General features: G+C 39.9%; 1 protein-coding gene across 1 annotated transcript; it reads left to right on the top strand.

The window, feature by feature from the left end:
• Nucleotides 1-9,346: 9,346 nt before the first annotated feature.
• LOC146628079 (tripartite motif-containing protein 14) lies at nt 9,347-16,194 on the top strand. Its single transcript, XM_085357560.1, has 7 exons — nt 9,347-9,581; nt 11,282-12,225; nt 13,346-13,441; nt 14,344-14,592; nt 14,695-14,717; nt 15,078-15,232; nt 15,369-16,194. Exons 1-7 carry the CDS (start codon nt 9,347-9,349, stop codon nt 15,911-15,913), a joined length of 2,247 nt encoding a protein of 748 aa, XP_085213686.1. The 3' UTR covers nt 15,914-16,194.
• The last annotated feature ends 1,234 nt before the right edge of the window (nt 16,195-17,428 follow it).

The raw sequence follows: 17,428 nt of genomic DNA, 5'->3' as shown, positions 1-17,428 counted from the left end.
TGGTGTCTGTGTGCAATGCATCAAATCATATGCGTGGCATTGGTTGGACATGCTTTCATATATTTTTTAGAAGTGTTTTATATTTTTCTCTGTTTTTTTTTTTTTTGTTTGTTTTTTCAGATGGAGGGAATGCCTAATCAAATCATTAGGTGAGTAAGCACAAACATACATCTTTAACTGTTATATTACACAAGCCTCCTAAATGAACTGATTGTGCTTTAATGTTTGAAATATTATCTGTGTCCTTAGGCACCATAGAGGTGTAAATCCAGTGTAAATGAAAAAAGTAATTTACATTTCACTCCTTAATGGATCGTTAATTTAAAGTACAATAACACGATATTTCAAATCAATGGAAAGATCTTGGGTTATAAATGTTTCTTGGCTAGAAGCATCAGTAGGTTCCTATTTGAGGTTGCTATATTTTCTGTGTTTTGGTTGCCTCAGTGTGTCCTTATCTGATCCCGCGTGTCCCGTTCGGTGTTCATGCGTCAGTCCCTTTGTGTTTCCCTGTCCCCGTACTTGTTGTAAAGTGTTTGTATTTAGATTGGTATTCATCTCTGCTGGTTGTTTCCCTTTCTTTCATTTCCTGCATCAGTTTCGTTCCCTCACTGCCTCCCTTGATTCCCTGGTTATTTTTACCTGTTGTTAAGTGCATTTTCCTTCCTACTGTTTCCCATCAGTAATCAGATGTTTGTGTTTAACTATTCCTGTCTTCTCTGTGGCCTTTGTTGGATTGTGTGTTGTTTATTCCTTCTGTGTCGCTTGTGGGTTTGTTTGTATTTAGTTAGGTTTGAAGATATTTTTTTGTTTATTTACCTGGTGGTGCTTTCTCATGAACTCTCAGGAGAGTTGCAGTACAGCTTGCTTTTTGTTTCTTATGCTGTGTCCTGGGTCCTCTAGCACAAAGTGAGTTCAGCATACCCAGGATATCTTTCTGTTATCTGGATTCACTTAGCCTAACAGTGGCAATCAGGATAAGTGCTCATTGTTCTGTTTTCAAGCTGATTATCACCCTGATAACGTTAACCCAGTTAACCGACAGTTTCTCCTGCACATTCACATGAAAGAGGTGACACTGGCAACATCTAATCCAGGGGTGTCGGACTCCAGGCTTCGAGGGCCAGTGTCCTGCAGGTTTTAGATGTGTCCTTGATCCAACACAGCTGATTTAAATCGCTAAATTACCTCCTTAACATGTCTTGAAGTTCTCCAGAGGCCTGGTAATGAACTAATCATTTGATTCAGGTGTGTTGACCCAGGGTGAGATCTAAAACCTGCAGGACACCGGCCCTTGAGGCCTGGAGTTCGATACCCTTGATCTAATCAACCAAGAATGTCACACAAGAAGATAAAACTGTAATATATGAAGAGGTTAAACACATAAAATAGTTTGCAACACAGCTGCTGCTGACAAATCGTTGATATAACAATGCTTCTTGGCAATAAAACTACTATTGGAAATCTATTTATTCCCCCTTAAATGGTGTGACATATGGTTAGGGTTAGGGCGATTTAAGTCTGAGGAAACAAGAGACATTGGTAACCTAACAATTGTATTCAATTACCACACAGCTGCCTCAGTAGCATGTGGAAGAACTGTACACAGCCACAACAGCCTGGCACCTCCTCCTCATGCTAAGATGGTAAATGGACTGGTTCTTATATAGCGCTTTTCTACTCTTCTGAGCACTCAAAGCGCTTTACACAACTTGTGCATTCACCCATTCACACAAGCACATTTTTCTATGTGTTTTCTAGGTAACATTCACACACACTCATACTCCAATGGATGCATCGGAGAGCAATTTGGGGTTAGTATCTTGCCCAAGGATATTTGGCATGCAGACTAGGGGAAGCCAGGAATTGAACCACCAACCTTCCGATCAGTAGATGACCTGCTCTACCGCCTGAGCTACATGGCATCCCATCCTTCAACCAACATTTGTTTTTAAGTCAGCCAGTGTGGCTTTGTTGGTCCCTCTGTCATGAACTGCACATCTAAGCTGGTTGGTGGTTCGATTCCTGGCTTCCCCTAGTCTGCATGCCAAATATCCTTGGGCAAGATGTTAACCCCGAATTGCTCGCCGATGCATCCATCGGAGTATGAATGTGTGTGAATGTTACTTAGAAAGCACTTAGAACAATGTGCTTGTGCGAATGGGTGTGAGTGGGTGAATGCACAAGTTGTGTAAAGCGCTTTGAGTGCTCAGAAGAGTAGAAAAGCGCTATATAAGAACCAGTCCATTTACCAAAAAGAACCCCAGTACCGTACAAATGTACTCAAAAAAACATTTTAATGTCTTAAGACAAAGATGCACGTGCAGGCAATATATAACAAAAACATGGACAGCGAACTGAGAAATTAACTGACATAAATGGCTCTAATGTGTCAGGACGTGTCAAATGAACCATGCTTTATGCATAAATACGACCACTGCAATTATGAATATAAAAAAATCAGTGAATCAGTGCAGCTGCAGCACATCAGTGGTTTGCATTTATAAAATTCTATAAAGTCCTACCGATGTACAGTGTTTAAGCTATTCAAAAATGAGTAATACCTTACTGAAAGGATTAAAAAGAAGCATGCAAGCAACAGTTCACAAAGCATGCAGAGTAACAATTAAAAGCAACAAACAGCTCAGTGATTATTTTCACAATACTCTACATGCAGCCATGCAAAACAGAACAAAGACAAATGAGCAACACTGCTGATTAAGCATAATTTGCACACATTTGCTCTGCAAGGCAATGAAGTATAGATAAAATGCTTTTTCCCTATCCAGAATTATTCATCTTAACAAGGTCATGGTGTACGTATGTGTAAGCATAACTCTTGAATAACAATTGTAAAAATTGGAATAGCTTGCAAAATACACTTTGTCTTTCACTTTCTTTGTTGCAGGTTCCCGAAGATCCACGTGTCTGTTTTCATAAAGTACCAGTCGATCAACATCAGCTTAAAAAGGAGGGAGGCGGTCCGAGTGTGTGGTGGAAAGGAATTCTGTTGAACCAGCCAGCCTGCCTTTTGCAACTACCTGCCAAAAAACCCCAATGTAACCTACCTTTGATGTTGTGCTCACCGTTGTGCTCACAGTCCTAACGTCATCCCCAGCATTTAGATGGAGCCCAAAGCACTTCTATCCTAATGTGTCCGAGCCTTGCACAACATTTCATAGACCATGGCAAGGGGCAGAGACTGTTAATCTGTCGACAAGTATATGGACTACCCACTACCTACCTGCAAAGACACAGGGTTGACATTGTACACTTGCATTGTGAGCACAGACAAAACACAAACACACACTCACACTCACACACACACACACACACACACACACACACACACACACACTACAACCAATGTTCCCTCTAATTTTTCACGTGTCTGAGCGAACGCACAAACTCCCTGAGCGGTCCCTTGGACCTCTGTGAGCAACAGCAGACGTGTGCACTGTGGTCACGGCAGCATTGAATCCATCCAAGTTACACGGTTTATTAAAATAATCAAATTACAGCATTTATGTTAGACTACTTTTAATTAACTGCTTTAGCCCACTTACAATGAAAATTAAAAAGAAATCTTGTTCATGACCTGTGTAGCATGTTAACACTATTGGAAGTAAAAATAACTTGAACTCCAATTTTGAAAACACAACTTTCTTTTTTTTTCTTTTTATAAAGCTCTGACTTGTATTATGAGTATGAGTCTGTGGTCTGGGAGAGAGTCCTGTAAGTCTCTGTCTGCAAAATACAGTATATAATGACCAATGTTGGGCAATTAATTATATAGTTACTTCTTTAAAAAAGTAACAGAGTTATGCAAACAACAACATTTTTTGCAGCTGTTTACCCAAAATGCAGCCAAGGCGGTTTTTTAAATAAACAAACTATTTACAGAACAATCAGCTGTTCTGCATCAAATCTGATGCCACACAAATCATTTGTGCCACTCCAACAAATAATTTCTGTCCACTATGAGATAAAGGAGAACAACAGCCTGATAGCTGCAGGCCTGACAACAGGAGATGTATCACTCCTGTAACACCTGTAACATTCAGCAGTCACCTCATTGTTCTGACGCACACAACAAAACTATTGACTACACTACACACTAACTGCACAAGATTTGCGCTAAATGTCGCAAATCTCTCACATCTCAAAACACCGCCGTCACTCCTAAAACTTCCCTCTTCCTAAACAACTAAATGCCATGTTGCCATATCATTTTTTGATTGGTCGACATGGTACATTTTTCCACCAATAGGAAGGAGTGGGGTTTTTTTGGTTTTGTTTTTGCTCACAGGTGGAAAGGGCTTTCGAGCGTTTTCCTTATAAAACGCAGTTTTTACCTTTCTTCCTGCACTAAATATAAACAACGATAGTATTCAGGAAGAAAACCAAACATTGCAGATATTTTTATCAGAACTCTGGTTTTACATGGCCTATCAACACAATTTAAAAACTGGTATAAAGTCAACACTTTTTCCGTCAATTGTTCCGTTTGTCCTGCTCACATCTCCAGTGGTTGTACACGTTGTCATTGACGCCATGCCGCTTTGCTAGCTAAAACACCGGTGTCGGCACATAAGGACGCTGTCATAGCCTGTCAGCGACGTTGATTAGCTTTGTATATACAAATGTGAATCACATTATTGGCTGGACTATGGGATAAGGTGGCATCGTTGTAATCCCATACAGGAGCAGCCAGTACTTACTGACTAACACGGCAAAACAGAATTGTTAAAGTATTCATTTTAATTTCATTCAGGTTAGATTTTTTTTCTGTATGCAACGCAGATTTTCTGTGCGCAGAGACCGTGCCAGCAGTGCGCAATTGCGCACCCGCGCAGCTTAGAGGGAACATTGACTACAACTCATACACAAGATTTTACATTCAAACAAAAAATAAACAAAATTCTGTAATTACAAGTATTAAAGTATGTTAACACTTAGCTGTGTGTGTCAACGTCAGAATGCCTATCATGTTTTATTTGTGAAAAGAAGAAACTTCTCATTTTCAGATAATATCGGGTTTATGTAAATCTGTTGTGTTTAGGTTTGACACTTAAAAGAGAGTTTTATTTGCTTATGTGCCCCCACCCCCCTTGTTCCCCCTCACTTTACTAGAGAAAAGGATATTTAAGACTCTTTTATAAGAATATTGTCACCTAAAACAGACACAACTTGTATTACAAAGTATGTACAGTAAATATTTAAGATGTTATAGGTATTTTAACTAAGTCCATTTAATGCCCCGCTAGCTAACTTTGCACAGCGCTTCAGTTTAAGAAGAAATCTAATATTTTATAGTTTGTGTATCTACACTGTGATGGTGGCTATTAGGACTGCTGCAGGACTCCTAGCTACTGTATGACTGTGTGGTTCTGTATGAGTGCATACCGTAAGGAGGTCAGTGGGTATTTGAGGGAGTGCATGCACGTATGTGAGTGCTGGTGTGAATGTGGTGTGTGCAATAGTTTGTTGGTCTAGTGAACCAATATGCCAGCCTCACACACAGTTGTCCTGTTGTTAATCTAAATCTGTGGGTCTATGTCTTAGTCCAGGTCTCTTTCTGTTTCTCCCTCTTTGACTCCTTTTGTCTCTTTGCTTTGTTGGGACATACAGGGTAACATAAAGGGGGTGGGAGTATAACGTGGGGTGACTGGTGTGCCTGAGTATTGAACTCAAGTAATAATGAATTAGTAAGGCCTGTCCCAGCCTCACCTGTGGGTGTGTTCTTGTGTAAATAGATATTCTGTAGATGCCAATTAGCAAATATGGAAAAGATGATTAACTTACAGCATTGGAAGAGGTTCCTTAAAAAATAATATTAACACTTAATAAAGGTTTTCACTGTAAATCTCTGTTGTGCTTTTTAAAATTTATTATTTTAACCAAAGCTATGAAGTTTTTAAAGGGCAAACCATGTAAATGGATGAGACATGTGACAGTATATATAATAATAAAAAATACACATTATGGTTTATTCTCTGCTGTTTAAATGGCTAAAGCAGCCTTGCACCCTCCCCCCTGTCCGTTCATTTACCCACTGTATCATTTAGGTTATGCAGATTTAGTTACTAATAAAACTAAAACTAGCTCACTTTTGAGCATCTTTTCTCCTGGGACTTGGGCTTCTCTGTTGCATTGTATACATTTAGATGGTTAGTAAGTCTCATTATTACTTGTTCAAATCTGCTTGGAGTTTGGAAGAAGGATTCAATTAAACTGTATTTTATTTATATAGCACCAGATCACAACAGCAGTCACCTCAAGGCACTTTATATTTTAAGGTAAAGACCTTACAATGAGACAGCCATCTGCGGTGACCAGCAGGGGGTGAGGGGAGAGATGTAGGACAGAAGACATTTTGTGGAAGAGTAGGAATCCAAACTAGGAGCTGGTTAAACAGAAGACAGGCCTTAATTCTACTACTAGACAAACTCAGAAGTACAAGTCAGCCAGTAAGCTAGGATCAAAGAGCTCTATTGGAGGGATATGGTATGGATGAATGCATAATGGGTGCATTGTAATGTACAGTGTTGCAGAAAAGTCAGTGTGGTCACAAAAGATTAATGGGTACATGGACATCTATGCAGAGTTTCACTTTCAATGTCTAGTGATGAAATTTACTCAAACCCAAGTGGACTCGCTCAACTCAGTGACACTAAAAATGTAACACTTGCTTTAAACTTCTTAATTGACTCCATATTGGAGCTGCTCTTCCTTTGCAGGTAGAATTTCCACACTTATTCCAGTTGTTTTACAATCCAACCAATCTATGGTAAGCTTTCAATAGCTACTAACAAAACAAACAATCACCATCTTCCTGTTTTGGTTTTGCAATCATTCCTTCATTTTCCAGGAGCACAGAGTGGCAGAAAGAATTGCTGTTTGAAGGATTGGGACTTACAAGGAACTAATATCGAACCAGTGTCATAGTTTTAAGGGACTGCATTTTTCAATAGGGTTCTCTTTCATAATTATAATTTTTCTTTTGAAAAGAAACAGAATTACATCAGTGATATGGTCACATCTGCAAGTGCACGGGGTACACTTGGGTCAGGTCTTGTTTCTGGAAATTTTCTTTGCGACAGCTACACTCTAAAAAAAACTAAATGCAAATAGAAGTTAAGGAGCCAGTACACTGAACTCTTTATCACTGAATGAGATAAAGCTGCTACTACAAAATAAAAGCTTTGAAAGAACAAATTTAGATTTAAAAGAAGGAAAATTATAGAGTGTTTAGCGGTTGCATTAGTATTTGAAAATAAATGTATGTATGTATTTCTTTATTTATATTTATGTTTATTTATTTATTTATAAATGTAAAAGGGTAATAGTTTTTTCCCAAATACTTTCCTTAATAATTCAGCTGCCATAAAAGGCCACGTCTCACTTCATGTTGTAGGCAACCCAAATAAAAAATGCAGTTATGTTTGAGAGCTACAACCACTATGAGATTATGAAAGATTAACCTCTCACTCACAATAGTCTGTTTTTATCCGTCTCACATGTTTTGAGCGCAAAAGCAAAAGAAATTCCACGCAGAAAGAAAGAAAGAAGAGAATTATTGTTCCCATCTAGTGTTTTAACACCAACAACCCCCTTATGGCAGCTCAGACTTCAAGCACTCAGTACTGCCAGATTTTCAACTCAGGAGTTGTGCTGTGTATGGCTTATGTGCCTTATGGGAATCTGTGGGGTATACGGGGGTGAGATGAAGAATAGCTTCATTTAGATTTAATTATATTCCAGTGCAGCTCAGTGTGTGAGGGCATAAAATCACTGCAGTAATTCTTATTTTAACTGAATGATCAAGTGTTATGTTGAGCTTTTCTGTCACTGTACATTTCTTTTCTTTTCTTTTTCTTTTTAAACACAGATCATTTAATGTAAAATATAGTTTCTGTCAAACTCGCTGCAACAGGATGCGTCATGAAGGAAACGAAGAGAAAAACTGGAAGGAAGTTGCACAGGAACTAGGGCGGCAATTTCCCAACAAACTAAAAGTAGGGCAAGCGTGTGTTTGTGTGGGACAATGTGGGATACATCAGAAAAATAAACACACAACAAAGTATGTGTGTACAGCTTTTGCATTAGTATGCCAAAGACATGTATAGGTCATTTAAATTCAACTTTTCCAACACCCTTGCTAAGTAAATTAAGGATAACAGGAGCTCTTCATATAGTCTTATTTTTCTTATGCTCTTACTGTTTTGAATTCTGGTAACTTATTTCCAGTGGCTGTTCTGTCTGATAATCAACTTTTTTTTCTGCATCTCTTTTCAACACATTTGTCAGTTCTAACAATTTAGAGCATATTATGAAACTCACACATAGTGTGTTTCTTTTCGACATACCTACCCTTGTGCGAAATAAAAAAAAATAACTAGCAAAAAACCCCAAATACTCTGAGAATTTCTTTCCACTAACTTAAGTCAGTTAAAACCAGTACCTGGGTATCTGTTGTCACCTCAGTGGTTTTTCTTTGGGGTAGTTTTCATCATATTTGCTCAAGTACAGCTTATGATGACCTTGTGGTGACTTGCAAGTTCACTCACTGGACAGAGAATTGGACTCATGGACTTAAACCATGATAAAGGTCTTAAATTGTGGAACAGGGAGATGAGGGACAAAACTCCAATACAGTCCTATACCTCGGCATCCTATCTGAGATATTCTAGACAAAGATAAAAAGTGCTGCTTACTTCATTTTAGTTTTTTAAAATATCGCACAACATAAAAGACCCAGTTGCCTTAAAGCGCTTTATGTTGCAAGGTAAAGACTCTACAACAATAATGAAAAAACACCAAAATTCAGATAAACCCTTAAGAGTGAGCACTTGGCAGCAGTGGGAATTAAAAAAAAACTCCCTTTTACCAGGAAGAAACCTCTGGTGGAACCAGGCTCTGGAAGGTGTAGCCGTCTGTTTTTGGGGGGAAGGTTGGGGCTGAGAGGAGAGATGCGGGACAGAGAGCACACTGTGGAAAAGATATCCCACAGAATGAGCTTGGCATAAAAAGGCTGTATTCATATTCATCTTCTGAGATATTAAATTGGGTGGTGTAGCACCGGATGGAGAGCAGGCCATCTAAGAAGGTTGATGACTTGGTGAATGAGGCATGTTGTATTAAGCGCTTCAGTGTTTAAGTAGAGTAAAAAAGTGCTAATTAAATTAAGATCAAACTTCAGAGCAGATATCACATCTGCATGCATCTGCATTCGACAGACTGTACCTTTAACTCCCTGCCAAAGGGGGAAAGCGAGATTCAAATATCTGGCTCCGCCTCTGCTGCATGTCGTCGCGGAAATAGAAAGTAAACAGGGCAAAACAAAATGGGAGCATCGTTGGATACTCCAGCGAGGTGCCCTCTCTGCACCGAGCTGACCCGGGACCCGGTTACTCTGAAGTGTAACCACAGTTTCTGCCAGCGATGCATTGGAGACTTGTGGAGCATTAACCCGAACGGGCCGTACCATTGTCCGGAGTGGAGGTGTAAAACCGAGTACCAGACTTTGCCGTTTCATAGCAGTTTGATACGAGGACAAGCACAGCCTCGCAGCACTGCAGGTACTGTTAAGGTGATTAGGTTAACATTTAAATTGTAACCGGACGAGTGAAATAACGGCCCTTAAAACTACAAACGTGAAAGCGGGATTATAAACTAATGCTAGCTAGCTGCTAACGTCAGAGGTCTCCCGCTCACAAGCAAAATGGGCGTTACGCATATGTTCAGTACTGTAAACTAGACAACTAGACAGACTACTGCATACTTATAATCGCATTCTAGCTGTAGCTAGTAAATGTTCACTAGTTTACTTCTAATCCAAAGACCTTAATAAATAGCAAATAGGTTGCGCTTTCTAAATGGAAGATACCATTTGATCAACCTTAGGGGACGTAAAAGTACTATAAAACTAGTAGCACATGATGGTCTAATCTTTAATTTGCGGGAAAAAAGGTTTTAGCAAACCAGAACTTTGTTATGTGCATGTATGACCAGTGACAGATAAAGTAACATATTTTTCGATTGTATTCATTTATTGATGGATTATGTGAAATGAAGAACTCACAGTTTAGGTTAAAAGACTATATTTTTGGTGTCTTTTTTTTTTTAGAGCCCAATTGTACCAGTGGCAGCTTCAGGTGAACGCACCACTTGTCTGTTGGTCATGTAGTCGAGTAGGCATGCACATCCCTACTGCAAACAGTGCTAAGTTGTTGCGTTTTGTGTCATGTTGTTTGGCCAGGTCTCATCTGTAAAACAAATCTGATCTCAATGGGATGTGCTGGTAAATAAAGGTAAACAAATACATGTGCTTAACAGTGGATGGAGCCTGCAGGAAAGAAAATCAATAATACTATTTCTAGCATTTCTTTGGTGTTATATTATGTTGTTAAAAAGGACAACAGACAGAGGACTACCACTCTATCTATGATACATTATACATCATTGCCAACTGCTATACCATTTGGGCTCTAATCTTCTAATCTGTCGTAGTTAGAAATATTCATATTTAACTGTTTTTGTGAGACTGTTAGATTTAGATTTGAGTACTAAGCAACAATTTTCAGCATTTCAATGTCCATCCATTTTCTTAACTACTTATCCGACATAGGCCTACGGGAGTGTTAGAGCTTATCCTTAACCCTTCTGACAACGAGTGAAAGACGAGGTACATCCTGGTTGCCAGGACTAACACAGAGCGAGAAAGCTGTAAATAGTTAAATAACTTATTCACCTAGTAATCACCAGTAAAATGCCTTTCATATAAAAGTTGGGGGAGTAAAAACCCATAATGCATTCTTAAATAAAGTCTAATTGAAGTAGTATAACATTTAACACTCAAGTGAAATACAGGTACCTCAGAATTTGATTGTATTACAGTTCTTGAGCAAATTTCCTTTGTTTCTTGCTGTCACAAGGTTTAAAACAGAATATTTTAAACAAAGCATTAGCTCTTGTGTAATTTAATGGGAGCAGTGTTCGGCATTTGTTTACAGTGTCACAGATGAAAGTCCAATTAAAACTCTGAGATCAAAGTTTGAACTCTTTTAAAGCAAATAGACAGCAGGGTTAAAAGTCTGTTTCTGACGTGTGATCATGAGTGTAAGCAGCACCTTTAAACCTTTAATGCACTGAACAGTTACATCTGTGTTGCTTACCTTCCTTCCTTACAAGGCAACATCATCACAGAACTCCTAAGTAGTTAGTACAAACTCAGCCTTCTTTAAAAACAGTTTTACTTATATTTTATTTATTTTTTAAGGTTCATCCACCAGTAACAATGAAGAAAGTACATCTGACTCGAGTTTAAGGAGGCCATCGCTCACCAGCCGACTCCTCGGAAAGAGGAAGGCCAGCGCACCTGTACCTGAACAGCCTGAAGCAAAGAGAACAACTGTCGAGAGCCCCCGTGCATGGCCCAGTGACACAGAGATTCCCACCACTTCCTTGTCAAATAACACTGGGAAGTCAACTGCCGTGGAAACATCTAAGAAAGTAGTAGAACCAGAATCTTCCCAATCTAAAGAGGGTGATGACTCATCCTCCGAGGAGAACTCTGACAGCAATGGAGCATCTGCAAGCGGTGGGCCACAAGCCATCTCAGTCCAGCATAAATCAGAAAAGGCCATCATACTGGATGACTCTGACAATGAAGTCGACATATGTGATGCACCTCCTCCTGCAACCCCCAAGAAAGACCCGCAAGTAACTGGGGTATGTGTGACACCAAAGAAGCCTTTGTCAACTCCCACCTTTCCTGCAACCTCAACTCCAGGAAAAGATAAGCCTCCTGTGCACCATGCTGGCAAGTCATCTCCGATTCCAAGCAAAATTAATTTACCTGCTTCAGGATCCTCAAGTCATGTTGGCATCTTCTCCAGGGCAGAAAACAAAAGCGCCAGCCCTGTGCCCTGTCATTATTGTCCTAAAACTCGGTGTCAGTCTGCAGTGAAGACTTGTCTGGTGTGCGGGGCCTCCATGTGTTCAGAGCACCTGCGGCCCCACCTGGACACCCCAGTTTTCCAAAATCACACCCTGGTTTCTCCAGTGGAAGACATTTCCCTCTGGAGGTGTCAGGATCACCACGAGATAAACCGTATCTACTGTCGGCAGTGTGCAGTGTGTGTGTGCACTGTGTGTACCGTCATAGGTTCCCATCGTGACCACGAATGCATCAGCATCAGGGAGGCAGAGAGAGAGCTCAGGGTGAGTGCTGCTGACTTAATGCACGTGAGATCTGATTTCAATGCATAGTACCTGAAGATAATCGGATGAGGAATACTTACACAGATACACATGGGGTAAAAACAAAAATATAGTGTTTTGTGGGAAATCCCTTGCAGTGACCGAGCATCTGAAATATTTGATCTGATAGATATCAGAAGATGAGGTGCTGAGCTGGGTTAACTTTGGACTGGTTGCGTTAATGCGCCCCTGGAGTATAAAAGAAGCACACATCCAAAAATATTTCAACTCATCTGCTTGTTCCGACAAGCATAACGTTAAAACAAACACTGCAAGAATAACGCAGTCTAACACACAAACACAAGGCAGATAGGCAACAAACAAAATCATTACCACTGTAATCACTTTTTGTGCCCATAATGATCTGTAAGCAGGGTTATATTTGGCAATGGTGAGCCGGTCTCTAAAGTAATCTTTGCTTCTGTTTCCTGATATTTGGTTTCTTAATTTTATTCAAAATTATCTAGTTGTCTCTCGTCTTTCTGTGTGGTCATGTATCTTCAGTCTTTTGTTTGACCATTTATGATAGCGGATTATTTGAATATAGAATGACCGTTCCTATGAGTTTACTTGCTATTTTGACAGCCATTTTTAACTAATCATTCGTCATGTAACTTCTAGATGTATTGTAGGAAGTCTGTTATCTTCCAATTTACACTGTTGCCCCTAGCAGATAAAACACAGGTCTGTTTATTCACATGGAAAATGTATATGGTTCACAAAGTTGAGAACATGACAATCAGAGATTTAGAGGGATACCTTAATGGTTTTACAAGCAACAGCCATTTGTATCTAATTTAGTACAAAATAATGTTTTTCAGTTGATCTAAGCTACCAGCTTATTAAAAATAACCCTCATCATTTTAGGCTTTTCTCAAAATACGTCTTGGGACTTTATATTTTGGAGAATCTGCTCAAACTACTTTGCTTCAAATTCAAAGTGGCGAAGAACATAGCCTGAAGAACAAAAAACATGTAACTGTCCAGCTGTGAGCATACAGCACTTGTGGCTAAATATAGATATAATCAAAGCCATAGACTCGTGACTTGTTTTTAAATCTTTGTGGACATTTTTCCTCAGGGAAACCTGAAAGAAGAGATCAAACAACTGCAAGAGGCTGAGCAGCAAGTGAAGGACCGAGTGACTGAGCTCGCTCAGAAGAAAGAGACTTTCAAAGTGAGTTGGCTAAGTATGTTGTTAAATATACATATGTTCGTTCTGCTTAGCCGCTAAGAATTACAAGAGATTTTCTTTCACACCCATTGCATTGAAATTTAAGGGGTTTTTATAGAAGTGCATATAATTGGCTAAAATTAGTTAATAAACTTCTCCAGTTCTTTGTTTCATGTCAGAATAGGAAGACTTTATACAAGTAATACAAATATTAGGCGGCTTTGTTTGAGAATGTAAAGAAATTAAGCTTAAGGTTTTTAGGTTAGGGTTACATGGTTGATTGCTGCCCCCAACTAAATACTTCTCCTTGAGTAATAGTCATTCATTCAAGTGATTAATTGACGAGCTGTTTTTTTTTTTGTATTTTTAGGGCATTAGTCCCAGGGTGCTACATTGCAGCACAAAGCTTTATTAAGTTGCAGCAACTCTTAAATAGAATCTAACACTGAAGTGAGTGGCCGTACTAAAGTAATTCTTTTTCCCATCTGCAAGTATGCTAAAGTCCAAGTGGGATAAATGTTACCATGACTGTGAGGGTCCATGCAGATGTCCGTCTCCCTGCCTGTTATTTTGACCGTGCAAACTCTTCTGCAGAGACCATTCTGTTTACGACTTACCAAGTGTTGCCACTTCCTTCCGACTCTTAGGAGGCAGCCTTGAGTCATTTCTGTTGCTCAATCTGGATTTTATTTTGAGCTGAGGAAACCAGTTAATACAAAAAAGGAAAACATAAAAATGCCATGTTTGAAATTTAAATAGACTGGAAAAGCATCTTACGTTGAAATCTTTGCATTTCTGAAGTGTTGTACGGTGTACTAGTAATCGGAAATGAGTAATAACTAACAGCAAAGAAATGCAATACTACTGCAATACTACTACATATATTTATACTGTGTCCTGTCTAGGAGGTTTTGAGTGAAGCACAAGCAGGAGTGAAGCAGCAGTACAGTACCATCAAAGAGGCCTTGGAGCAGGAGGAGCAACTGGCTCTTCAGTGTGTGAAGAAGGAAGAGAACCGAGTTTTGGGGGGACTAGAGGAGAAACTCTGCCACCTCCATAGCTCCCTTCAATCCATCCAACAAGGCCTTCACACGCTGGAGAATCTGGCTGACACCAGAGGCGACAACTCTTTTAAGGACCAGGCCTTCATCATGGTCAGATCATTTTTGTTGGCTTAAAAAATATATGCATATATTTACTGCTGAATTATTAATGTTTGCATAGTAAAATGCCTTTTCTTTTTTCTGACATTGCAGGAATACAGCAAGATTGCCCAGCTGTAAGTAATATGCTTTTAACTTCTGCTTTGCAGCAGTAAAATTGTCCGCTTGTTGAACATTTCACTAGCTGAATGTGCTCCCAGAAAATCAGTTTTGTAAACATGCTGCATAGTCGTTTATTTTATTTTAATGAAAGTACTAGTTAGCTCACCCTAGTTGGTAAAAGCTGACTTTAAAAGTTCTTTTGCAATGCAATCAGCAGGGATGGTGATTTGGAAAGCGATGTGACACTTTTGTGCTGTGGGTACAAATCCCACACACTAAGTACACACATCTAAGAAATGGAGATTGGATTTATATGTGCAATTTGCTGCACGATAGTCTTAGGGCTCATTACTGACTCAGTTCTCCTTCATCAGGAGTGGTGAGATGGGGAGCTATGTGGAGCAGTTTGAGGCCACGGAGGAAGTGAATCGTCCCCGGCTGAGGTGTCTGCAGCAGTGGACAGAGAAGCGACTGGACACAGTTGTCATCAATACACAAAGCAAAGATAGAGATCTTAACAGGCTCCTCTGTAAGTCATGTCTTGTTTATACTACTGTTTATACAGCTCACACAGCTAATTACGCCACAGCACTAAATACATGTTAGGATATTCAGTTAGTCTTAATTTTCTCATCTAAATTCTTCCTCTTTAATCGTGTACACAGATGGCACCATACCCCTCTTGGATTCAGATACGGCCCATCCTAAGCTGCAGCTGTCTGATAACAGCAGAACGGTGACCTACAGCGATGCTCAGCAGGCTTACATGGAGCACGAGGCTCGCTTCAGTTCCTTCCCACAGGTCCTTTCCTCATTAGCACTGGAGGGGGGGCGTTGGTACTGGGAGGTGAGCGTGTCCGTGGATGATGGTCGATGGAAGGTGGGGCTGTGTGAGGCTCAGATGGAGAGGAAAGGCCAAAAGGACAACTCTCGTCTGGGGTTCAACAGTTACTCCTGGTGCCTGGCCTGTGACAAAAGGAAGGTAGAGGCCCTCCATAATAAAGTATCAGTTCCTGTGGATTCAGATGGACTGCAAAGGGTAGGAGTGTTCCTTGACTTTGAAGATGGTATTTTATCATTCTTTAATGTGACACCAGGGGGCAGTCTAGCTTTAATGCATTCCTACAAGCAGAGGTTTACTAATCCTCTTTACCCAGCCTTTTCTGTGTCTAAAACACACTTGTCTATCTGTGATTTGTTCAAGTCTTAAACTGCACAGAAGCACCATATCAGTTCTGCTGATTGATTTACAAACTTCATCAATCTGTGGTGCCTTTTTTAAGTGTTAATCTATTTTAGTAAAATGTGCTGTTGTGTAACTTTCTCATGGATGATAGATCTGTCCTACACTGCATACAATCCCTGACTTCTGCAAAGATCTGTAAATGTGATTTTTACATCATTTGAAAGAACTGGAATAAATAGAAATCCTATTCAATATACCTTACATGTAACAGCCAATCACTGGTAGTTTTTTTTTTTTTTAATAGAAAGACCACACTTTTTTAATCTTTTTTTTTTTTTTTTTTTTGAGATGATGTATCAACAAATGAGAACGTTTTTAAGTGGTAGGCAAGTTATCAATGATGATCAATACACAAATATTTTGGATAGTGTTTCTATTTTGAATATTTGTTTTTTTTTTTTAAATCTTCAGATTGTACTTTACATATCTCGTCTTTGTCATCCTTATTGCTCCTGTTGTGACTCATTTGTCTTTCTACTGGAATAAACTGTCAGAGTTTCCAAAGCTGCGTTACTGCGTGCCATGATTCTTCCCATGGGCCTTTAAATAGAAACACAGGTGTGCGAGTGGGTGATGTGTTTCCCCACAACAGGTGACAGTTGGCGTGTTAACTTTTAAATTTCACTGCTCCCACAGCATGGGAGCTTTACTGACAACAAACACTGCCTTTGACACAAACCCCTGATAGGATGGCAGACCGAAGCAGATGCTAAATTGTCCTTTTCTTTGCAAAGTCTGTGGCTCATTTATTCTGACTAGGGGTCTGCGCAGTTGACGTCATTGAGTGGGATCAAAGTGGTATTTACATAAACTCCTTCTGGATGATTGGTCGAGCGACTGAATGCCAGTGGTTCAGGGACAGCTGTCTGTGGATCACAGTGGATACAAACTTATTAAAGTAGCAAATGTAATAGAGCTGGGCGATATATCGAGTTTTTAAAACATATCGATATATTTTTATACGAGATATAAGATGTGACAATATCCTTTATATCGATATAGTCTATGTTACGTTATAATTATAGTTGTGGAGCCGCAAGTTTGCCTCTCTTTCGTCCACTTTTGTCTCTACGCAACGTTACTCCGCCTCGCCTTCACTGAAGACAACTCCCCCTCCTACCCCATCGCTTCACGTGCAGGCAGCGACAAGACGGACACGGCAAATCTCCGTTAACGCATGGGGCGCATCGCCCCATGCGTGGGGCTGGACGGCGTCAACGTGCTAACGAGCTAAACATGCTAACGAGCTAACCGCGCTAACGAGCTAACAGCGCTAACCCTAAAATCCTTTCATTCTCTCAAAAGTTGATAGCGCGCCTTATGTATGAATTCTGGTTGTGCTTGGTGGCCGCGAACCGATTTTATGTGGTACACGGCGTTCAGCAATCTGTCAAAAATGTTTGAGTACGACTTTGGTAAGCTACGGAGCTGCACCGCTTGATAGATTGTCGGCGCATTACGGCTACCGAGGAGCTTCGC

The sequence above is a fragment of the Diplotaxodon limnothrissa genome, linkage group LG7 (assembly GCF_057381915.1).
Source record: "Diplotaxodon limnothrissa isolate DT_005_m linkage group LG7, D_limnothrissa_male_GT1.1, whole genome shotgun sequence".
NCBI lineage: Eukaryota > Metazoa > Chordata > Actinopteri > Cichliformes > Cichlidae > Diplotaxodon > Diplotaxodon limnothrissa.
This window is presented reverse-complemented; position numbering and strand designations above follow the sequence as displayed.